General features: G+C 42.7%; 2 protein-coding genes across 4 annotated transcripts in view; one reads left to right on the top strand and one right to left on the bottom strand.

The window, feature by feature from the left end:
• zdhhc3b (zDHHC palmitoyltransferase 3b) overlaps positions 1-8,628 on the top strand; it is a 40,707-nt gene extending 32,079 nt beyond the window's left edge. Inside the window, exon 7 of one of the 2 annotated variants that reach the window (XM_084313101.1) lies at positions 6,097-8,628. In XM_084313101.1, coding sequence (XP_084169227.1) covers positions 6,097-6,255 — 159 coding nt within the window. In that variant the 3' untranslated portion in view covers positions 6,256-8,628. Of the gene's footprint in view, positions 1-434; positions 1,270-6,096 lie in introns of those variants that run through there. The other variant, XM_084313102.1, reaches the window with a different exon arrangement.
• Positions 8,629-9,138: 510 nt separating this feature from the next.
• The window catches only part of adad2 (adenosine deaminase domain containing 2), a 41,795-nt gene continuing 25,325 nt past the window's right edge, over positions 9,139-25,608 (bottom strand). Inside the window, exons 6-8 of one of the 2 annotated variants that reach the window (XM_084313099.1) lie at positions 22,492-22,726; positions 19,053-19,185; positions 9,139-10,297 (exon numbers count right to left, since the gene is read on the bottom strand). In XM_084313099.1, coding sequence (XP_084169225.1) covers positions 10,187-10,297; positions 19,053-19,185; positions 22,492-22,726 — 479 coding nt within the window. In that variant the 3' untranslated portion in view covers positions 9,139-10,186. The remainder of the gene's footprint in view (positions 10,298-19,052; positions 19,186-22,491; positions 22,727-25,608) is intronic. The other variant, XM_084313100.1, reaches the window with a different exon arrangement.

Below are 25,608 nucleotides of genomic sequence, written 5' to 3'. Positions count from 1 at the left end.
ATTGCTACATCATTCAGTAACATTTGCAGAGCCTTATAACAAAAACATTATTACGGTCACCATTGTGACCAGTGGGATTAATCAACAAATTGTATTATTTATTTTTCTATTTCATTGAACATTGCACATGTTAAAAGCCATTTTTTTACTCAAAATGTGAGTACTACCAAGTCAACTTGTGTTCTTAACACTTTGATCGCCATCATTAAAATTCATGATTTACCATCCCTTGCCAGCTCTATTTGTCTATGGAGAAGTTCCCCTTCTTTGCAGGGCTATAACTTTTTAAATTCTATTGCTAGATTGCCATTATTATGGCCCATTCAATGTCCTATATGTATTGTTCAGGGTGTATCAACGTTAAACTTTTTCATTCACATATTCATACTAAAATATGGTCTAAAGTATAAGTATGTTTTTATCTTTTTCTGCAGCTTTCTCCAGAACGTGATTTATAGCTCCAAATGCATTATATTGATGATCAAATACAGTTTGGTAGGAATCTGTGCGAGATAAAATATTTCAACTGGACGTGGTTCTGGAAGTTACTACACGTCATCTGATGTTGACCGGATGGGCGAGGGGGCGTTTATAATTCCGTGGGCAACGTTATACCATTCATCTAATGTGGGTCATATGTTCATCATAGCAGTTAGTATAGAAGATGTTAGAATATAACGTTGAAACTCACCGTGGCTTCCTCGCGCCGCTGGCAGATGATCGTGGAACAGAATTTTCTCTATTATGGGATGGAGAAATGCCCGATCTATTTCCAGGTTGTATAATAGTATATACGTCCAAATCATGTTGTTTTTTCGAGTTATTTCCACCGATCGATGTTCACTGTGTGAAGACGGAGTCTCTCTAACATTAGCGAGTGCCCGGACCACATATGGAGTGAGCCCTGCCGGGTCAAAGGTTGATTTTCCGGTTTCGATCTGCCGATCGGCCACCAGATGGCGCTCTTGAACCGCTAGAGAGTTGAGAGGAGATCAGCAGTGTGTCTCAGGGCTCCGAAGGGGAAATATGATTCCGATCACAGATTTTTGAAATATTGATATCAAAGACGAGTTACGGCGTCTTCGGCAGAATGAGCATGGCTAGGAATGACGTGTAAACTCGTCATCAGCGATCATAGTGTTAAAACAATGACAATAAACATAGTTTATTTATATGGGAAAAGCAAGGCATACACTCATTAGGGGATATTTTTAACAAACAGGGTTTTTGTAGTGATAAAGAAATACGCAAAAAATTTAATCTCACCAAGTCCACATGGCTTTTTCACAAACAGTTAGAGCTATGTTTGAAGTCTCACGGTGTTCCATTAGACAGACCAATTGAACACCACAGATACCACAAATTCTTCTACTCAAGAGAGACATCGAGAGGTTTTGTTTCAGAATTTTATCATCAATTACTAACGTCCTCGTATGAAACCCTCCAACTTGACTCTGTCTGGAGGAGGGATATACCAGACCTGGAAAATGACTTTGATTGGCAAGGAGCCTGGGCAAATGTCCGACTTACATCAAGGAACCCGGATCATCAACAAATCAATCTTAACTATATTCACAGGACATACTTGACTCCTATAAGACTGTGCCGAATGGGGCTCAAACAAGATTCCAAATGCACCCAATGTACAAATGGGGACGAAGGGACATTTATGCACATGTATTGGGACTGCTCACCAGTTAAGGCATTCTGGAAAGATGTGACCCAACAAATATCAAAACTCGTATCTTGGAATATACCTGTACACCCCTCGGTATTGCTGTTGAATGATGTTTTTGAGTTTGCAGTGAATCCACAGCTAAAGAGATTGGTTTTATCGGGTATCACAGTAGCCAAAAAGCTGATCGCATCACGCTGGTTTCAACCGGAAAAAATGTGCCGTAAAGTTTGGTTTCTTACATATCTCGATGTAATTTACCATGAAATATCTACAGCAAGAATTCTGGGTCTCAATGAATCCAAAATGTCAATGTGGTTAGAAGTGGTGGAGAGAATAAAAGCTAGCTTATAATGGTAGTGTCTGGTTAGGTGCGAGGGATAGTGGAGGTACTTCTCAAGGTGGGGTCCGGGAGGGGGGGTTTCGAGCTGAGCATACGTATGTAGGTTTTTTTTTTTAGATAACAGGTATTATGGGTATATCTTATATAAAACAACTAACCAAAATGTGATCTCATTGGATGTGCCCTGACAATTAATGCTTGTATATCTTATCGTGTGTTGTCATGTTTGTTTATATGTTTGTTTTAAAAAAGAATAAAAAAATAAATACAAAAAAAAAAAAAAAAACATAGTTTTATTAGGTTGAAATAATGTGGTTGTGTACTTATTTTTCTGTTAACTTATTATGGATTGAAAACTGAAAACCTTAATGCACAGTAACTGAACTCAATATTTTTTAGTTCTGGTAACTTATTATTATAATTTTTTTTACAGTGTAGTCTTGCGATCAATCAAAACTTATTTACACGATATACCTCACATTCACCCTCCATTCACATCCTGGTGTTCTCCATTAGGCCTGTAGGTGGAGCTATGACAGCACACGTACAGTACACACACCGATGGTGTGTGATGTGTCCAAAAGTGAATGGGCAAATGTGAGTGAAATGGTCGCACTGTATGCAGCTGTTTGTCTGCATCGCATCCCCCCCCCCACTCAGATTTAGGGTTGATACAACCATCATAATAATATTGTTAATAATAACAATAATGCTGTAATAATGTAAAAATTATCATTAAAAAGACCTGATTATGAGAAAAAAAAATTACGATGCATGGAATATTGTTGAGGCACACTAGTTACAACTATATTTCAAACAGGCACTCTATGTCAAAAAGGTTGCTGACCCCTGCTATAAAGTATAGATTTAGCTCTACAAACAGCCCCAAGTCTGTTTACATATGCTGGTCGTCTCTAGTGATATTAGACTCATCCCAGTGGCCGCCAATGTGTTAAGATATCGCAAACATAATACTAGTATTGTCATGTGGGGATCGACCAGAAGAAGGTGCTCTAAGACGCTCTTCACACTGTTAAAAACATCAGGCCATCATCAGAAAGGTACTTTTAGTTAGTATTGTAAATTCCTGTTGACATACCGGTATACTACTACAATAACTACTACTACTGAGAAACATTGGTAGTTCAGCCACTTGTCAGGTTATGTAGTCACGCAGGAGCCAAATCATTTTGTTGCATCTTTCCTGCAAGAAACTCGCAACTAAGTCTTAGTTGAGGAGTCAACAGTAGACATGAAAGTGAACACACTTATAGTCTCAGCTCATTTGAGGCTCACATTCCCTCTAATTATATGACCGTAACGTTAAAAGTAGCTGATTACAGCATACAGCTATGCTGTAATCAGACAAGTCATAATTTACTTGCAAGTTATTACTACCTGCAAACATCTGCGCTGTGTGCTGATTGAGGGACTTGTGACACAAATGTATTTGGTCACAGCTGTGTTTGTAATCATCTGCTCATGTGTATGTAATAGGCTCTGGATGAGAGAAAACTATCCAGTGTTTGATGCACAATATATTCAGTCAGTGATTTCAGATCTGCTGATGCCCAGGTCTTTGAGTAGTCAAATGCAGAGTTTGAATTTCACTTTTTAGATTTAGGGAAGGTTTTGTTTCTAATGGCAGCTCATTTCGGATGCAATAGCCTTCCTGTCAATTACAGCACTGTGTGATTGTAGCAAGAAAAGCACATATTGCATATTATTTACTTGAAGAATGCATGTCACGTTATCTCAAACGGATGCCAGACCATGAGAAAAGTATTTACCCCCTGTTATTTTAATAATAATAAAAACACTTTAATGGTGTATCTGAGGTTTATATTTCTCCAGCTCCACACCGCCTTATCATTCCATGTTTCACATATATACTGTGTGGTTTTATCTTAGATTCCATCATATGATAATTTAAAAGAATATGATCAAAGAAAACGGATGAAAATTATATCTATATCATTCATACTTGATAGAAATGTTAGCTTTTTATTTTTTATGAATGCAAACCTCTGATTTTGACATCAAGATAACATTCATACATCACAACTTCGATCTGGTCGTAACTCGTAAGTACATTTGTGTGTAAGAACCTTTTTCTTTATATATAAATAAGGCCCAATGTCACTCAGTTAATGGATATTTGATAGCAGTATCTGTGCATTCCTAAAGGCGCTAACTTAGTCTGTGAGTGTTGTAGTCGAGTCACTAAATCTCGAGGTCGAGTCTCGAGTTCCCAGTGTTCGAGTCCAAGTCACCAAAGGAGAGCCAGAGTCAAGTCCCCATTACCCTAGTCCGAGTCCAAGTCATCAAGGTTGAGTCCACTCTGGCAGTCAAAGAGCTGACATACAAATGAGTCCTGGACTCGAATACTACAAGTCTGGAAGTGTAGGGCGTACACACTAACTGATAGACGGTTTGATTCCCGTTCTTGTCGAAGTGTCCTTGAGTAAGACACTTAACCCCTAACTGCCCGTGTGAGTGAATGAGTAAAATGTGAGTAACAAAATTGTAAAGCGCTTTGGATAAAAGAGCTATATAAATGCACCATTTACCATATTTCTTTTAACTAATATGGCATTACATAGTCATAATGAGACAGGTTTGCTAACGCTTGTATATTTAAAGCAACAATGTGCCATATTTTCAAGTAATTAATCAAGTTCTGGAGTGTGTATAAAATGAATTGATACCGCCGCCGCAACGCGGCACTCTCCTTCGCTGCTCTAGCCTCAAATGGTCTGGTGAGACACGCTTAGCAACAATACCGGCAGTATGCCTTGAAAGAGACACAAGCACGCAGTATTTTTTGCAACACTGGAAAACAGACTTGCAGTCACCTCGACCACCAAGAACTCTCTCTGCAAAAGGTCTGCATGTAAAAGAAAAAAATATAATAAATAAAATAAAAAATCACACTGAGGCAATGGCGCATGGGAAATGTATTGGGGGAAAACAGAGTACCGCTTGCGGCCAGCAGATGTCAGAGACACACATTGCCGCTTTAACTCTCCAAACAGTCTTCAGTGAAAAATTCTTCACTGAAGTTTACATAGACCACTGCACTTCCGTGTTACATTGAGCTCATGGAGGAGATTGTGGGGGGAGCAAATTAATGAATGTGGATGAGAGCCTTGATTTAAGTGGTTGCAGCTACGGCTGTGTGGGTGCTAGAGACATGATCGAATAGACTTTTATGCGCCAGTCTCCTGAACACGGTGCAACCAATTCCAAATCGATCGGAACTTAATCGGCCGAGCTAAAGTCTCCTTTTCAGCACCTACTCCCCATACACATGCGCAGATTGCCAAAGGATTCTGAAGGCGCGCGAAGCCGCGTTGGAATGTTCCATCAGAGGGGGAAGCTTGTGCCTGCTTCGGTGGCCAGTGTACTTTCAGCCGAACAGGATAATGGAAAAATGATCCCACTCAATGGCGGGATTATGGCGACATCTACAATTACCTCATTGAGTCTCCACTGGTAGACTAATGTTTATATTTAAGTGCAGTGGTCTATAGCCGCTAACATTACCACCACAAGCTCCCCCCCTCTGATGGAACATTCCAACAGGTGCAGCTCAATAAATTAGAATATCGTGGAAAAGTTTTTTTATTTCAGTAATTCATTTCAAAAAGCGAAACTCTCATTAGATTCATTACACACGAAGTGAAATATTGCAAGCCTTTATTTGTTTTAATTTTGATTATGGCTTACAGCTCAAAATTCAGTATCTCAGAAAGTTTGAATATTACGCAAGATGAATAAAAATGTTATATAGAAATGTCGGCCTTCTGAAAGGTATGTTCATGTATGTTCACTCAGTACTTGGTTGGGGCTCCTTTTGCACAAATTACTGCATCAATACAGCGGAATATATAGACTTTTCCACGATATTCTAATTTATTGAGCTGCACCTGTATATCTATAATTTTTTGTTTGCATTCGACTAAGAAGTTGGCAGTCGACTACGGCTCCTTTCGGTCGATTAGTTGACTATTCGAGGTCAGCCCTAGTAAATACCATTTGGTATGCATTCTTCTCATGTCATTCATTCTTTCCGCAGGGCATTGAGCAGCTGAAGAAGGAGGAGAGAAGATGGGCCAAAAGGTCAAAATGGATGAATTTGAAAGTGGTGTTTGGTCACCCCTTCTCTATAGCCTGGATGAGCCCATTCGCAACTCCTGACCACGGCAAGGCAGACTTATACCAGTATATAGTCTAAGACCCGGAAAGCAAGCTGCGCTCAGCGTGCTCACAGCCAGCCTGCCCTATCTGGACATGGACTGATAATGGTGTGCAAGCGATCAATGATCCTCCGACCCTGTGGCTGGACTTCAGAGCATGAGCTCATCATCCCCCCCCCCCCCCAGGGTGTTCTATTGTGATATACTTTCTTGTAAAACCTAGCTTGTTTTTAAAAACCTGTCACTTTGTTTTAATAATTTCCTTCATTTCCGGTGCTGCCGACTGCTACTTGTTAATAATTTCCTTCATTTCCGGTGCTGCCGACTGCTACTTGTTAATAATTTCCTTCATTTCCGGTGCTGCCGACTGCTACTTGTTAAGTATAGTTGTTTTGTTATTGACAACCAAGCTTCCAATCTGAAGACATTTCCAATTCAGCAGTGGATGTGATGTTGGTTATTGAAACGAGGCCAAAACCTGGATTCTGAGAGGACTTCCTGTATTGGATCATTTTCCTGCTTCCAAGACTAAATAATGACAACAGGTCGAATCCAGAACGTTCTTGTCGGAAGCAGAACAGTCCGTGTGCTGAGATGTTTAGCTGTTTTTTTTTTGTCTTCCAGCAACCTCTGCTGTGATCTTGCCACCTCCGTTTGCTGTTTAACGTACATCACAAGTCTTACGCTAAATGCTGCAGATGAAATGCCTTAGTACAGTGGACCATGGCGGCTGCTAATTGTTAAGATTTGTGTTCTGCCTTATTGTGATGGTCTCTAGGCTACATAGGAGGGTCTCTGTCCTCTCACTGGGCGACGAGCCAAGAACCCTGCACACTACAGAGCAGGTTCCCTCCGAAGGCTGTGGCTGTGTGACAGAGCAGGAGCTGCCTCGCTGTTGAAAGTCGGAACTATGCAGGAATCTAGCGCACTGGCGGATCGTCGTTTCAGTCGGCCTTCGTCCAACCGAGTGGCAAGATGTCCAACTGGATAGCTGGTATATTTGAGAACTGCTTATGTAGAAAAATAGCCATGAAGGCAGCTCAAGTCTTCACTTTGTGATTATTTCCATTACAACACCTAGATGGAAAGTAAAGTTGTAGAGCAATACAAAGAAACTGCTTTCACAATGAACTGACCTAATTGAAATTCCCCCATGCTGAATTGATCAAATAATCTATTGTGGTGGTTCAGCATTGACACAGAAAAAGCCTTATGGGACGACTGCAGATGGGAAGATTCAGGCCAATGAAAAATGTGCACTGAAGCCTGAACAACGGTGGCCGATATGTACACCGTAAACTACTGCCGACGGGCGGCGCAGCGGTCTAAGCGCTTGTCACCAACGCAAGAGACACCGGTATCGAATCCGGCTGTCAGCGTTGCCTCCGGCTTGGCCGGCCGTCATACTGGCTCAATTAGCAGTCAGCAGGAGGGAAGCCGGTGGGGTGGTATTCTGGTCGTTGTAAACAGCGACTCCTACAGGTCGGTCAGGGTGACTGCACAGCAAAGAAGGGATATGAATATGAAGGGATAGAAGTGTGACCTCCCACGCATTACACTTCACCAATGAGAGCCCGCACTGGCAGGTGAAAAGAGGTTGCTGGCTGTCTCCTATGTGACGGAGTCTGTTAGACTTCAGGACTCCCTAGACCGACCAGTGGGGGGCACATGCGAGCAACAACCAGGAAGGGGAGGGGGCAATTGGCATAACGACAAAATTGGGATGGGAGAAAATTCAGAGAAAAAGTGGATACAAAAAAAAACGACTGCAGACGATGGCAGGCCACCCACGTTTCCAGTGTGTTGAGCCCCGGAATTATTGTAGTGATTGACCCATCTCAAACCCACCCTCTTTTCTCGATCCTACAATCGCAACGGGTTCTGTCCTCTGACAAGAGGCAAGAGTTGATTGGAGGATCACGAAAAGAGGATGGCACTTGACAGGTCGATTTGGTATTGGTAAAAAAACATAGCCAACATCAAAAGCATTTAATTCCAGAATGCATTTTCCCCTAAATCTGTTACAAACACCTTATAATAGACAATAACTTTGATCAACTAAAAGACTTGTTAGAACGTACGTTGCCAGATTTTGTGGTTTATGAAGGGAGGGATTTAAGAACAAGACGCTAACGTGGATGTCTAGAGTGGTGAGGAAAGTGCACCATTTACAATCTGTGGCTTCCATCAAAGTAAAAGAAATAAAATAAAACGTACCACTATGTAAGAGCAATGGTTGCTATTCAACTGTAAACACCAGCTTGTTCTTTTTTAAAGTATATCTGTGGCCGGGCATGATGCCATCTGTAGTGTTTGGACCACATGATGTTGACTATTTGATGATTATCTTTGATATGTTTTGAAAGTGAATGAAATAAAATGTAATGAATGACATGTGATTTTGAACAGATGCTGCTACGGGTGTTTTACTCAGTGACTTGAGGACCTATTGAAGTAGCTTCAGAAGTAAAAAAAAAAAAAAGTTCTGTATCCCAGGCCAACGGCATCTACATTCTTTATCATCTTCACACATTCTGTACAATATATTAGGAAAGGGTTAAATCTTTTCATATCCAGATGCATTGGTCTGATCGATATCTGGCATTTTGATATAATCTACATTGGCTGATAACTGGCCCACATGGCCGATTAATCAAATGTTTTGATATATATTTTTTTTTATCTTTTTCCTCCGATTTTCTCCCATCCCAATGTTAGTCGTTATGCCAATTCCCAATCCCCTTCCTGGTCGCTGCGCACTTACCCCCCCCCCAGTCGGTCTGGGAGTGGAGGCTATCACGTGCTTCCTCCGACACACGTCTAGCCAATCAACCGCTTCTTTTCACCTGGCAGCGCGGACTCTCACTGAGAGCGTGTAACGTGTGGAAGGATCACACTACCGCCCTTAGATCCTATCCGCGCTTAGCAGGCGCCCCGACCGAACTGTAGGAGTCGCTGTTTACAACGACCCGGACCCACCCCGCCAGCTTCTCCCACCCTCTAATACTGCCAATTGTATTAGTGTGAACGGCCAGCCAAGCTGGCGACAACCCCGGAGCTGTGAGCTGGATTCGAACAGGCGAATGATATTCGTTTTAAAACAAAACGGCAATTTATTTTTTTCAGGATTAGTTGTTGGTAACAACTGGGGTCCTCTCAAAATAACACATTCAAACATATAATCATTGTACAATCAAAATAAAATACTTCCATGCACATTGTACAATGCCATTAACTAACAATGGAAGAAACATTGTTTATTTAAAATAAAAATATGCCTCATTTGTTATTCTTAAATTGTATTATCAGATGCAAAAAATTATATTGGCCTCTCTGCTCTCTAAATATCGGCATCTGCCGTTGAAAAAACCCATATGGGTCACAACCACTAATCAAAACACCACATGCTTCAAAGAAAGTAAAACACACAAACTCGCAATAAACAAATCGGGGGTCTTCGCCCCTCTCTTGGGTTCAGGGGCTGAAGCAGACTGCTGCCCCCATAGATACATATATATATATATAAAGACTAGATGGCGCAAGGCAGAGTCTCCCGCGTAGTTCATCGGCGGCCATCTTGCTACAGTTAACTACTGCTTTAAGGCGAGTGATCTGCACAAACAAAAATACTCTTAACTTGCTGAAATCTTGATGGATTTAATATATTTATTTTTTGTAATGGCATTTTCTGTTTTATTGTGGATAGGACAGTTTGGAAATTGGGAGAGACGGATCTTGACGGATTTACAACCGGTGATGATAACTACCACATCTGATGTTAACAAACCAAACGGTTGAAAATTTAGCAAGCTATGGTTATTTCAATAGTACATACATTCATGTTATGAGTGGGCATGCTACCCTGTAGCAAGATGGCCACCATGTAGCAACGTTGGTCTCCGTTGGCCAGCAGCGCGGGTGAGTCATTTAGTCTTTATATACATCTATGGCTGCCGCTCCCTCTTGGGTTCAGGGGCTAAAGCAGTCCACCAGGTGTTTGGAATTCCAGGGACCTGCATTGTTAGACAGAAACCTTTGGTTGACGAGAGCCTTGACATCCTGATAGAGGGTGGAGCTCGTCTGAAACGGAAAGAACAACGGACATGTTTTATCAGATGAAAAATATAAAGATGTCGCAGGAAAATGGCTAGTATCTTACAGCTCCATATCATGAAAAAGTATCAAACAAGGAAAATCCGAAACAGTTCAAAGGTCATACTTCATTTACATCATTGGACTCAAAAGGAGTTATATTATACGTCTAGAGACGACCGATTTGTCTTCCCAGAAGTGGAATACATGAGAAGAAATGGCAGCCGATGGGGCGGCTACGTGGCGTAGTGGGCAAGGCGCTCGCCACGAATGACTGAGACGCTGGGCTTGCCTGTTCGAGCCCAGCGCTCCACATTGCCTTCAGTTTAGCTGGTCGTTCATACTAATACACATTGGCCGTATTAGGGGGTGGGAAACTGATGGGTGGGGATCGGGCGTTGTGGACAGCGACTCCTACAGGTCGGTTGGTGCGCCTGCGCAGTAGAATCAGGAAGTGTCGGGGGCAGCGTGAGCCTCCCACGCGTTACTCCTCGCCACTGAGAGATCGAGCTGCGCAGGTGAAAAGATGCGACTGCCGTTACCTCAAGTACCGGAGGGGACTTGTGCTATGTATGACTTAGTCCACATTGCAGCCGGCTTGTGGGAGGCAAGAAACGGCGTTCGTGACAGGGGAGGGTTGAATTGGATGATACGAAATTGGGATGGGAGAAAATATAGAAAATGGGAGAAAAAGTGGATAAAAAAAGAAAAGAAATGGCAGCCGATAATGTAATTATCGTACATCATGACTAGGGATGCCCCCCGGACCCCGGTTCTGAACGGGAACCGGTACTAAATTAGAAAAAAACGGAGTATTGATAAGCTCCGACGTTTTCGGTTCCGCTATCGGTAGTCTGGGAGCGGATTAGCTACGGAGCTAACAGAGTGTACCATCCAGCAACACTTGAAACGGAGTAACGTTAATGTTATGTGATTGGTTGATTGAAAACTTTATTAACAGATGGCAGAATGGGTACAGTACAGCTCAATACATACAATTGTTAAGGGGTTGCAGACCAGAGAAAGACTTTCGTCTTGTTTACATCAGGGTCCCCCATTTTCAATTAATCGTAACATATATGACATACATGACATACAGATAGACAGTACTGCTACATCTATACATTTATGACATACCAGATTTGCAAATACAGTACTGTTTGTGATACCAAAAGAGTCCAGAAAAAAAAAAAAAGTATATACATTTGACGTAGAAACTGTACATTGGATTGGGTAGAGTTCATACTACACTACACGTATGAACTCGACATAACGTTAATGTTACTCCGTTTCCATGAAGTGTTTAATTAGCAGCAATCTGTTCTGTTGTTGAAAATGTAACGTTAAGTTAGGTATCCGACGCACCGGAAATGCGAGGACAGGAAGCAGTCATGAAATCGTTGTAGTCATATTGTAGTCTTTTAGTCTTATTAACTAAAAGATTTTAACAGAATAAAAAGCAGCAGCACTATTGCATAACTGAGTTATGTAACTTATGTTTGCTATGTATTTCTTTCTTTAGGGGAGTAGGACATTTGTTTCACAGTTTTAGCATGATGTTTTATAGATGGCCAGGTTAAACAGGTTTGTTTTTTAAGAGGGGGGGGGGGGGGGGGGTTTGATTTGATTGAAGTTTATTTCAAATATGCAACACAACAAACATCAAGTACAGATATAGCCTTAAAGGAAAACTCCAACATTTTGGGAAATTCTTATTTGCCATCTACCCTGGAGTTAGACAAGATACATACCTTTTTCTTCTCTGTGCATTCAGTAGGAGTAGGAAGACGTTGCGAACTAGGCTAATGGAGGAACCTACTTCCAGTGACTGACGCTAAGCTAGGCTAACGGTGCACGTCTTCCTACTCCTACTGCATGCACAGAGAAGAAAAACGTATGAATCTTAACACTTTGATTGCCTAAGGTTAAATTCATGATATACCATCCGTTGCCAGCTCTATTTAACATGGAGAAGTTCCCCTTCTTTGCAGGGCTATAACTTTTTAAATTCTATTGCTAGATTGCCATTATTAGGGCCCATTCAAGGTCCTATATGTATTGTTCATGGTGTAGCAACGTTAAACTTTTTCATTCACATATTCATACTAAAATATGATCTAAAGTATAAGTATGTTTTCATCTCTTTCTGCAGCTTTCTCCAGAACGTGATTTATAGCCCCAAATACATTATATTGATGATGAAATACAGTTTGGTAGGAATCTGTGCGAGATCAAAAATTTCAATTGGACGCACTTCTAGAAGTTTCTACGTATCATCTGATATTGACCGGATGGGCGGGGGATCGTTTACAATTCCGTGGGCAACGTTTTACCATTCATCTAATGTGGGTAAAATGTTCATCATAGCAGTTGGTGTCGAAAACGGCAGTGGCGGCTCGCCACCGGGGGCGCTAGGGCGCCGACCCACCTGTTATATCAGAGAAGAAAAAAAAACGTTTGTTTTTTGTTTTATAGCCCTATAAATAATATAAACATGTTTAAAATGAATAATATTTACTAATTTTAAGTATGTTTGTTTCCAATGCACAATATAACGTTAATATATAAAAATAAAAAAATACTCGTTTTCCTGAACAGGAAGTGACTCACTTTTTATTTTATTTCTCTGCCCGGGCTAGACGCGATAGCGCTCTGAGTGCGCGTCACGGTTTGATCGCTGTATCCGTCGCAGCCAATATGTTGGAATCCGGGCGCGATTTGAAGCGGTCTAGGCAGCAGAGTCAAGAATTTCTGTAGCCGCATTTCGCGGAGACACTCTCTGATTGGCCGACGTCAGTTTTTTTTCTCCGTAGCAGCATTTTGCGGAGACGATCTCTGATTGGCCAAATCCAATTTCTAATGTTCCAATTCTAGCTTATTCCTAGGTTGGTGGTAGAGATAGTTGTGTTGTTGTGAGATGCAGCCGTTTGTCTTAGAGCGTGACTGCAAGTTCTTTAGACGGTTAAGCTTAGGCACTCTTTAAAAGTTGGTTAAGGTTAGAGTTTGTCTTAGAGCATGGTGATAGAACGCCAGGTAGTTTGCAGTCTGTTCGACGCGGAAATGGACAAAGAAATGAAGTACTTGTGTTGTGTGGTGCCAACTGCTAACAAGCTAACACTTGGCTAACAAGCTATATGGCGGATGCAGTCTGGACACAGTGGACAGTGGTCTGGAATACATCAACAGTGGATTATACACTTTATCAAGCCCTCCTGCCCTGGACGTTTCAACTAAACAGTGAGTCTCTCTCTCTCTCTCTCGCTCTCTCTCTCGCTATACACAGCTGTCTCCGCGAAATGCGGCTACGGAAAAAAGTATTGACTGTGCTTGCTGAGACGATAATAGGCTAGCGATTCAAAACGCGCTGCTGCTGTGTTGTGAACTATAACATTAATTTAGCTGCTGCTGATGCATAATGAATGAATGGTGAGTTGTTTAAAATGACAACATACATGTGTTAATTATTTTATTTGATTGATCCGAGAGACAGAGATTGCTCCAGAGCATCTCAGAGCATTACATTTTCAACTCGACCTCCTAACATGAACTGCGACCCACAAGGCACCAGCGGCACCAGCCGCTACTGGAACACTAATATTACACGCTAAAACTCACCCTAGTCTCCGCGGGCCGTTGGGCGATCAGCGTGGGGTAGACAGTTTTCCATTATGGGATGTTGAAATACCCGGTCCATTTCCAGGTTGTATAATAATATATACGTCCAAATCATGTTGTTTTTTCGAGTTATTTGCAGCGATCGATGTTCACTGTGTGAAGACTGAGTCTCTCTAACATTAGCGAGTGCCCGGACCACATATGGAGTGAGTCCTGCCGGGTTAAAAGGTAACATCCGTTTTTTCGATCTGCCGATCGGCCACCAGATGGCAGTCTTGAACCGCTAGAGGATTGAGAGGAGATCACACTTGTGTCTCAGGGCCCCCGGAAAGGAAATATGATTCAGATCACAGATTTTTGAAATATTGATATCAAAGACGAGTTACGGCGTCTTCGGCAACTTGAGCATGGCGGGGAAGGACGCCTAAACTCGTCCTTTGGCAACTAAAGTGTTAACACTCCAACATTTTGGGAACCCTGGAGTTAGACAAGAAGATGCATACCTTTTTCTTCTCTGTGCATGCAGTAGGCGTAGGAAGACGTTTGGAACTAGGCTAATGGAGGAACCTACTTCCAGTAACTGACGCTAAGCTAGGCTAACGGTGCGTGTCTTCTAGGGCTGACCTTCAAAGCTTTTTTTGGCAATCGAAGCTTCGGGGCTGAGCTTTTTATTTTTTTGTATCTTATGTTGTGGGACTTGTACAGCACTTTGGTAAACTTTGTTGTTTTTAAATCTGCTCTATAAATAAAGTGGATTGGATTAATTAAGTAGCCCCTTTCGTGACTGACGCAGCCAACAAGGTTTCACTCGGCTGCGCTGCCTGGGTGCAGTGGGGCTGCTCTCACAGCCAACGACATGACATGACATTACATAATTATGTTGCAACCTTCGTCTATCAAGCAAACAATTATATAAATATTTATATGTAGTTGATAGAGACAAAGGCAGAATTCGACTTAATTAAGCACGTTTTATTAAGACATTTTTATATGGGTCGGGACATATAAAAGCAGCACAATGAACACAAATCTGTCCGACAGTCTTAAATAACAAACGGCATTGCTTAGTTTCTTCGTCGACATGTCTGCTGCACATGTCCTTGTTGTTTTCAACACAGATAATCTCCACGTGCTTGTTGTAGAGAGGTGGAGTCGAGGCACTGCTTACTTTCGTTTCATTGGAATGGAGGCGGAAGGCCAGGGATGTACAGTGCGACATATATATCGCACGTGCTACAGCAACAGCGGTCTGTGCGATGGATGGATTTACTTCAATAGCACTGGTGCGATAGGGATTCGGTTCATATAGATACTCTTATTTTGAAAATCCTGTAGCGGGTCTCATTTCTGCCCACGCGCAGCTCCAGCTAGGCTCTGAAAGCTAGCAACGTTCAGGTGCATATGATACTCTTATTTTGAAAAAACTCTTGTGACAACTCGACGAGTCATATCCGCCCTATCCGTGCTTCTGCAAGCAGAGCAGCGCGTTGGTCGGTTGGTGCGCACTGCTGCGTTAACACAGCAGTGCGCCTACACGTCCCGAAATAAGTCTGGTGTTTTTTTTTCTCGCAACGGGTCAAATGCATCTACATGCTTTGCACCGTCGCCATTCCTTTATGCGCACATCGCCCGAAATTAACGTTTATGTACCATTACAATCACTACAACGTTAGCAAGCTAACAAGCTAATCCTGATCAGAAGCAGAGGCGCAGAGCCAGCAGACAGTGTGGACTGGGGAAAGGGAAATGGGGGGGGGGCACTCTCTCCCCTTCCTTGTGTGTGTGTGTGTGTGTGTGCGTGCATGCGTTTGGAAAGACGATGAAGTCACTAGTCAGGACAGGAGTATATTATAGTAAACTGAGGATGGACAGATAATGTTGATATTCAAATATAAACAAGTTTCGAGAGGAGTGGAAGTTTGAAGACAGACTAGACTACAATATGATGCAGGGGTGGTGAGTTGAAACAGTGTGTATGAATGAATGAAAACTTTATTTAACAGATTGCAGAATGGGTACAGTACGGCTCAATACACACAATTGTTAAGGGGATGCAGACCAGAGAAAGACGTTTGTCTTGTTTACATCAGGGTCCCCCATTGTGTGTGTGTGTGTCCCAACCAACCCCACTTCTATCTTTCAATAAATTATTTGCATTTAAAACTATTAACGCTGACTCATTCCTTCAGTCCACTCAAAATTATGCTAATATTCCTTATGTTGTTTATGATATTAATTGAAAATAGCATATGAGAGTATCATAGTAATAATAACACATGGCGATATACTAAATGACAGCCAAACATGGCACTGCAACTAAATAACACAAATACAATAGGCACATTTGTGACTGTTACAAATATAACACGTTTTATACTTGTGCTACAAGATTTTGGCCTGTGCTACAAAACTATCAACCTCTGTAGCACCAGTGCTATGTGCAAAAAAAGTTAACGTACAGCCCTGGGAAGGCGCCGCTTACTTTCGTTTCATTGGAATGGAGGCGCAAGATTGGAGGCAAATTTATATATTTCTTTTAAACTTCGATTTTTTTTTTATGTTCGAAGCTTGTGCCATCGAACAAATCTTCGAAGTATTTAAGACAGCCCTAGTGTCTTCCTACTCCTACTGCATGCACAGAAAATAAAAAGGGTATGTATCTTCTTGTCCAACTCCAGGGTAGATGCCAAATAAGCTAATTTCCCAAAATGTTGGAGTTTTCCTTTAAGCCGTTCAAATAATAAATGTGTAAAAAAAAAAATCCATTTAAATATATTTAAATCAAAATGATCTAAAATAACCAATAAGAGTATCAATAAAGTACTGAACCGTTAAGCAGTATTGATAGAGTAGTAGTATCGATAAAATCCTAACGATACCTGTTCTGAAGGATCAGATTAAACCGAATATATATATTTATTTATATATATATATTTAATTGTATTTGTATATCCCCTGATATCCCTTGTATATTCCTTGTACAATATGCATTGAATATCCCTTCTAGTCTACTGAACATCCCATAATAGTCTCCATTCTACCATTGGACGAGACCTTGGTGCCAGGTCGCCATACCCCTCAGACCAAGTTCAATCGTACCGCTCAACATGTATGGACAAGTCCTAGTTCCGCGTAGGAATATGTCTACCGCACCACTAATGGTACTATTTGTTCATAGTGCGTATATATACTGCGCTATTAAAGTAGAACTTTCCTTTTAGTCCAGTTCCTTACCCTCCAACAGAGTGACAGACGCAAAAGCCTCCCCGCGAACCACGTGTGGGCAGTAAGGCCAATTCGGCCCAGTATCGGCATTGAGACATCGTGTATATTAATATTTGAATAGTCATATTTGGCACTATATCGTCGAGTTGGACGTATTCTATTAAGCTAATAATAGTCTATTCATATATAGTGCCTCGTGCGGTAAGAGTTCTATAGTAATCAGCACCCCCATCGTTTCGGGCATCAGCTGGACGCTTATCCAGGGTGGTTGACCCCACGTGAAGCTGCACCCGAGGAGCTCCAGGCCAAAGAGCGAGTGGACCTGTATATTGGATTATTCTACCGACGACGGCTAGCCTTCCCCGGCTTGGATTATGCTTTGAGTACTTTGATTATTCTATGGATAAAGGCCAACACTGCGGTGTGTTGGAAATACCCCCCCCGGAGAGGACGACAGGTGAGACGGCGCTCTGCACAGTGAGGTCGCCTCACGTCTCTCCGTCGTGGACCGGAGGACGCCGGCCACAGAGGGTCCAACTGCATTCATCTGTGGATCGAGGATCGTTGGGCACCGTGTCGCACAACTGTGGACTCTCCCAAGATACCCTCGGCCAGACGGGATCCAGCCAGTGACTCTCTAACCCCCCCCCCCCCTCCAGCTGTCCTACAAGCAGTCGGAACCTTCCCCTAGTGTATCCAGCTATATAATCATTCAAGTATCATCGCTATTGTTCCCTAAATATTCCAGGTTGTATATTTGCTTCCTGCGCAATCAGAGATTGGACATTCGATATTGATCTACCTACGAATACTCATTTGCCATAAAAGTGCATACTATTTCAAATCATAAATGTAATTAAGTGATCGTTGTACATACCTTTTGCTATGTATTAAAACTCAAACTTTCGATTTGGTACATTTGTGTTGGATCCGTTTATCAGGTGGGAGTGTTCAACATATTCATACCTAGTACTGGGTGGCCAGAGTCTAAAGTACAAGAGGTAGTGGTAGTAAGTATCATATCTAACCATACAGTCAGGGAATTGTACCCCTCAGTTACAATACCCATCCCTAATCATGACTTTGTCCCAAAATTTCAAACACTGCCAGAACCTAGACTAGAGACTAGAGCGGTGTGGATCAGCACATAATCAGCCATCCGTGACCCGGTTAAAGACCTGAGTCAGCCGAACATCATTCCCAACAACAGATTGACATTTTGACTAAATATGGCCAAAATCGTCCAAATGGGAAGTGAGCTATGTTTCTGACGATGCTTATAACATTCCAACATCTCATGTCAATTAGACCACAGCCAGCTTTGGATTATGAAAGTCCTTTGGTTTCATTGCAAAGCAACACGCTCACGGTTGTTCATTATTGCCTATTCTCACTTCTGTTTTTAGGCCAATGGTGTCTGTCTGTGGCCAACCAGCAAACTTGTGCTGTGGGAACCAACACACGGGCATCGATCACAAGGACGTCCCACATTAACCTACATGGACGTACTCAGGAGAGATGCGGGAACAGAATGCACCGGCGAGCTAGCCAGATGCATGGAGGATCGGGATGACTGGAAGCACCAATGGAGGGCCCGTCCGAGGACGACCTAGATGATGTGCAGACACCATTGGCCAACTGTCTTGGAGTGGCTAAACTGGGGGCTTGACGGTATTGGCAAGCTTGGTTGCTTAATGCTTACGCTGCTGTGGTTAACATTGCCTAGAATTGCACTTGATGATCCAATTGCCACAAGGCATCACCAATGGTACAGGGCAATAATACAGATGACAGAAAACACACACAGCTGCCACTTGCCTTGAAGAAAATACATTTAAAAAACTATTTTCCAGACCAATTTATGAGCATTAAGAATAATGTTTGATCTTTGGCTGAAACACACCTTGGCGCTGCGGTACGTAGGATGATCCAGCAGATCGCTATGCCCGCCCAGTTTCGCCACCTTCCGGAAATAGTCGTAAAGGGCCCTCTTACACAGCCTGCTGGTGAAGCCTGGGCCACAGATGGATGGGGAGCTGAGAGGCAAGAAAAAAGGCGGGGGTGGGGGAAACTGTACATTGGAGGGGGTTGGGTTTGGACATTTACAGGGGCCAGTTTCTAATTGTAGTCTTTCGTAGGTGCTCTTTGAGAGTGGTTTTGAAAGTGGGTAGTGATTCACATTCCTTTACAGGTAGGGCAGGGCTGTACGCTAAGCTTTTTCACTAGGGGCACACTTGCCCCTAAATGAGAAATTTAGGGGCACAGAATATTTTTTAGGGGAACATTTTAAAATAACAATTTTACCATTATAGTGAAAAAAAAATTTCCTCCTGCCTCATTACTGTGGTCCTTTTATTTAACATTTAAGTGCGTTTGTTTTCAGGTTTGTATCTTTTATAATGAACCAACTGAGAGTGTGTAAATCACTAATAGAACAAGAACAACAAACTGTGTGTGTGTGTGTGCGTGCTTGTAGTGCTCCTTGAATGAGACCACCACAACACACACACACACACACACACACCATTGGATTAATCAGGACGACAAGAAACTCTGCATACCTTTGTTTCACAATGAAAAGTGCTTTATAAATAAAATGAATTATTATTATTGTAAATAACCCCATGAAAGGTTTATTATTTTTATGGGTAATTACCCGCTTCATATTTGTGATGTTACTGGTTTCAGGGTGTGCCTAAAGTGATCAATGTGTTGGGCCGTTTATAGAGATCTATGCCAATTAATGTTTATGTATATCCGGGACTTTTTTTTTAAAGAATTGAGAGGCCTACTACGGTATGTGTATATGTGACCTTTATTTTGAAAACCGTGTTGCGACGCAACCTTGTTTAAGTTTGCGCTTTGACAGTGAAATGTTCAGTCCAACTTAGCTTGAAGGAAAGACTCTAATCAAAAAGGTTTAATGGACCTGTATGAGGAAATGGCTCTTACGGTGGGACTAGAAGAGGAATGTAATACTATGCAAAACGAGAAATAAACAGTGATTTTACCAGCAGTAAGTTGCAAGCCACTTTCATACAGGGAACCGTGACAATTATTAGTATTATCTTATTTGCATATCGTCTCATTAGATAGATAGGTTGATACTTTATTGATCCCCGGAGGGAAATTTAAGTAGACAGTATTTAAGTATTGAAAAACGTCCTAATAGTGGGCGACTCACCTAATGCATGGCTGAACCTGAACGTTAGAAGTGTCCGTGTCCCCGTCAATCATCACTGCCAGATCTGACTTAATTTAATCGGCTATGGTCTCTTATCATCTCTCCACATCGGACGTGGTTGTCATAAGATGGACTGATATCCGCTCCGTTCTTCTTCATCTCTCCACATCGGACGTGGTTGTCATAAGATGGACTGATATCCGCGCCGTTCTTCTTCATCTCTCCACATCGGACGTGGTTGTCATAAGATGGACTGATATCCGCGCCGTTCTTCTTGCAGAGCAAAATTAGGCTAATGTAGGCTAATATTTTACAATTTTTTTATCCAATTTGTATGGATTAATTTAGGAGTGAAATGCGAATGAAGGGTTGAAATCACTACTCGCAAGGTTGCCCCCAAATATTATTTTCCACTCGCACGGGCCAAATTAAGGGGCAATTTGCGATAATCTCGTCGCAGTGTACAGCCCTGTAGGGCGTTCCACATTGATGTGGCATAATTGCGAAACGTGTTTAGTCCCTTGTTTGAGCCAAATCTGGGTTTAACATGATTTGTGTAGCTCCCTCTGGTGTTGTGGTCGTGGTATTCACTGACCTTTTGGAAGTATTTTGTACAGGGGCTGGTTCAGGGAACTACTAGCGGGGGAAGTGAGGCAAGGCATCATAAATGGTAAATGGTGCATTTATATAGCGCTTTTATCCAAAGGGCTTTAAAATATTTGTGCCTCACATTCACCCATTCACTCACACATTCACCAACAGCGGAGGTGACCATGCAAGGTGCCAGCCCGCTCATCGGGAGCAATTTGGGGTTAAGCGTCTTGCTCAAGGACACTTCGACATGCTGCCCGGGAGGAGCGGGAACATTCCAATTACCAGACGACTGCTCTACCTCCTGAGCCACTGTCACCCCATCATAAAGGTCAACGACAGCAATGATGCAACTTAAGACTTTCACTACAATGATTTCTCACAAGTGACTTGAAACTAGGGGTGGGACGATACATCGATCCAGATCGATACATCGATGTAATTATCAACAATCGAATCGGATCGATGCGATGTAATAAGATCGATTCATATCGATACTCTTATTTTGAAAATCCTGTGGCGAGTCTCATATCCGCCCAAGAACAACAGCAGTAGCTCCGTGTGTGTAGATGTTACAGCATAGCATTCTCCCTTTCTGTGTGTGTGTGTGCGCGCGTCTTTGGAAAGACCAGATGAGGTCAGAGGAGTTTGATGTTTAAATGTTATTTAAACATAAACAATATAATACATAATAAATGTAGGCCTATACATGATCATGCAACATCAACAAATTGTTGTAGGAACGGTTTGGGAGAGGGAGGTTGTGAGTTTTGAGTTCCAAAAAATGTAGCTTAAAGTTTAAAGCTCAATATATAAAAACGTGGCACTTTACAGTGAACAGGAGGTCTATTTGTATTAAAAACAATAGATTGATTTTCCTTTAAATGTCTGGAAGAGCTCAAAAATACAAATGATATTTTCATTACCTTTTTTTTGTTGATCTAAATGTTACTGATTGTGTTAAATGGGCATATGATATCATCTCATATCGATCGCAGGCACCTGAATCTAATCGTATCATATTGTATCGTGAGAGACTTTGTGATATCGGCAAATATCGTATCCTTGTCCAAAGAATCGATATCGTATCGTATCATGATGAAACTGGTGATTCCCACCCCTACTTGAAACTGACACTTACTTTAGCATTGGGGGTTATGAATTATTGTGTTAATTGGATATTAACGAGCACATATTAAAAAATTATTTTTCACATCATATGAATCCGACTGAGCTCGGATTCATATGGGTTGCAGGGTTAAAGAGGTCCTCACATTATTCTAATGCAATTAACATAAAAAAGATGTGGCATGTTATCATGCCAAAGGCTTTCTCAAATCCTGCAAGCGAGGTAAGGTATAGCCTGGTGGTAGCCAATCAGGCAAAAATACTGTCTTATAAAAGCAAGAAAAGACTGCTAAAAATCTCTTTGAGTTGAATCATAATGTGCGGTTTAAATTCATAATCGTACATTTAGCTTAAATCAGAGCCTGCCTCAAGAAACGGCACAGAAACCAGTCAAAACTAGTTGTTGCGCTACAGTCAGGCTACATGAAGAAGGCTGTACCCGTCGATGATGTAGCCCGTCGTGCTGTCCAGAACTTCAATGTCCTGGTCCCCGAGACACCAATTGATACTGAGTTCCACTCCGTCGTGGGGTGACTCGTCAAACTCCTCTTGCTCTCCACCGAGGAACAATATGTGCTGCTTCCTGTAGGGTGGTTCCAGCTGGGCCTGCAATCCTTCACCCAGGCGCTTGTTGGTGATGTCGGACACATTCTCAGCACAGTGGCTCTTGCTCCCTATAGACCAACATCAGTGTTAAAATAGATTCTGCAAAGCTTTCCATCCATCTGTAAATACTCATTTGAATGATAATATATTAGCCCCCAGATAACAATTCATCATAGTATCAGTTCTCTATACCACCTTTACATCCAAGGCCACTGGATCCAGCCCAGTGAAGAGCAGCCCCCCTACACACACACACGATATGTAAATATTCGAAATTTTGGATTTGTTAAAGTACAGGGCAGTTGTCTTCATTTATTCATAAGCGAGAGGATTATGAATAAGAGGATCCTTCCCGGGGGCCTCATATATAAAACTCTGCAGAGAATCCACACTATATGTTTGCATAAGTAGGAATGGTGAAACCATCATACGCCTTAAAAAATATTCAGATTTATACAAGCGTGTGTATGCCCGTTCAACAGAATTCAAATAGGATAGGCATTTCGGAGTAGACTACTAGCATTGTTCCCCTTTAACCTCTTACTTGCCCTCATCCCCCTTTTTTCCCTACTTCCATAGCCCTATTTTTTGTTGCGATTGTAAAGCGACCTTGGGTTTCATGAAAGGCGCTATAGAAATTTGATCCATTATTATTGTTGTGAAGGATCAGATTAAACCAAATATGTATATTTATTTATATATATATATTTAATTGTATTTGTATATCGTTTGATATCCCCTGTATATTCCTTGTACAATATGCATTGAATATCCCCGTTTCTACTAAACAGCCCATAATAGTTTCATTCTACCATTGGACGAGAACCTGGCGCCAGGTTGCCATACCCCTAGGTCCAAGTTCAATAGTGCCGCCTAACATGTCGAGGCAACCCCCGGTTCCGCGCAGTAATATGCCGGGCGAAATACGAATGGTACTATTTGTTCATAGCGCATATATATATGGCGCTCGTAAAGTAGAACTTTCTTTTAGTCCAGTTCTTTACCTTCCAACAGAGTGACAGACGCAAAAGCCTCCCCACGACGCACGTGCGGTGTAGTAAGGCCTACTTGGCCCAGAATAGGCATTGAGATATCGTGTAGATTAATAGTTGAATGGTCATAGTTTGGCACCATACCGTCGAGTTGGACGTATTCTATTAAGCTAATAATAGTCTATTTATGTATGGTGCATCGTTCGGTTAGAGTTCTACAGTTATCAGTACCCCCATCGTTCCTGACGTTATCTGGACGCTTATCCAGGCTGGTCAGACCCCTAGTGGTGATTGCATCCGAGGAGCTCCGGGCCAAGAGCGACTGGACCTGTATATTGGATTACTCTACCCAGACGACGGCGAGCCTTCCACGGCTTGGATTATGCTTTGTGTGCTTTGATTATTCCATGGATAAAGGCCAACACTGCCGAGTGTTGGAATTACCCCCCGGAGAGGACTCCAGGTGAGGCGGCGCTCTACACGTGAGGTCGCACCACGTCTCTCCGTTGTGGACCGGCAGATACCGTTCCACAGAGGGTCCAGCTGTATTCGTCTGCGGCCCGAGGTTCTGTGGGCACCGTGTCCAAGACTTTGGATTCTCCCAAGACACCGTCGGCCAGATGGGATACCGCCAGCGGCTTCTCTAACCCCCCCCCTCCTACTGTCTTACAACCAGCGGGACCCCCCCCCCCCCCCCTTAGTGTATCCAGCTATAATCATTTAAGTACCATCGCTATCGTTTCCTAAATATTCCAGGTTGTATACTTACTCCCTGCGCAACCAGAGATTGGACATTCAATGTTGATTTACCTACGAATACTCATTTGCCATAAAAGTGCATATTCAATATTTCAAATCATAAATGTAATTAAGTGATCGTTGTATACACCCTTTGCTGTATTAAACTTTCGATTTGGTACATTTGTGTTGGTTCGTTTCATCAGGTGGGAAAGTGTTCATCATACTTATATCTTGTACTGGGTGGCCAGAAGTTAAAGTACATGAGGTAGTGGTATTAAATATCATATCTAACAATACAGTCAGGGAATTGTACCCCTCAGTTACAATTGGTCCTTCGAGCCGGAGGGTAACTAGTGTAATATTAATATAGTGTTATTAATATCGAAATGGCCTATGATGAACACTCCACGAAACGATCCTCCTAACCTAGAACGCCCGCGGCGCAGACGACAGACACCTCAGTACTTGGAGGCTTACACTGTCAGTCAACTACCTAGCCTTCGACAAACGGTAAACGTGGTAAAAGTAGAAAGTAAAATTATGTCTGACCTTAACGACCAGGTTTCCCCGACCACAGAGGCCCTAGTAGGTCCTAATGTAACTGACCAAGCTCACGGTGGGGACCAGGAGGGAATTGACATGCCTTTACCCCCCGCCACTACTCAAGAAGTAGTCCCCGACAAGCCCCGGGAGGAAGACAACCCTACAGAGAGAGAACTCTGCACGGAGGAAGAGGAGGAGAGCGCCGAGGAACTAGAGCTCCAGGACTCCCCAACGAGTACCCCCAGGAGCGGCTCACGCAGGAGCGGCTCACCTCCACAACCGCCTTCCCCCAGAGAAGCGGCGAGGATGCTACGGCAGGCGTTCCTCGTCCGCCTGACGGCCTCTGCCGAACGCGATCGACTTCAGGGTGAACGCGACCGTCTCCAAGCACAGGCGCTTAGCGAGCACGAACATTTTACTATTGAAAGAGAACGCCTCCAAGCGCAGCGACGGAGCGAAGAAGAGCGCATACGCCGGGAGATGAGACGCCTTCAGACGGAATTTAATATGATAAGAGACCGGGCCGCAGCAGAGCGCGCCGCCGCCGCCGCAGCAGAGCGCGCCGCCGCCGCAGCCCAGCGCGCCGCTGACGGTGCCCAAAGAGAAGCCCAGCGCGTCGCTGACTATGCCCAAAGAGAAGCAGAGCGCGCCGCCGCCGAAGCCCAGCGCGCCGC

The sequence above is a fragment of the Notolepis coatsorum genome, assembly GCF_963971535.1.
Source record: "Notolepis coatsorum genome assembly, chromosome: 4".
NCBI lineage: Eukaryota > Metazoa > Chordata > Actinopteri > Aulopiformes > Paralepididae > Notolepis > Notolepis coatsorum.
The sequence above is the reverse complement of the archived record's forward strand: the minus strand, read 5'-3'. Positions and strand labels throughout refer to the sequence as shown.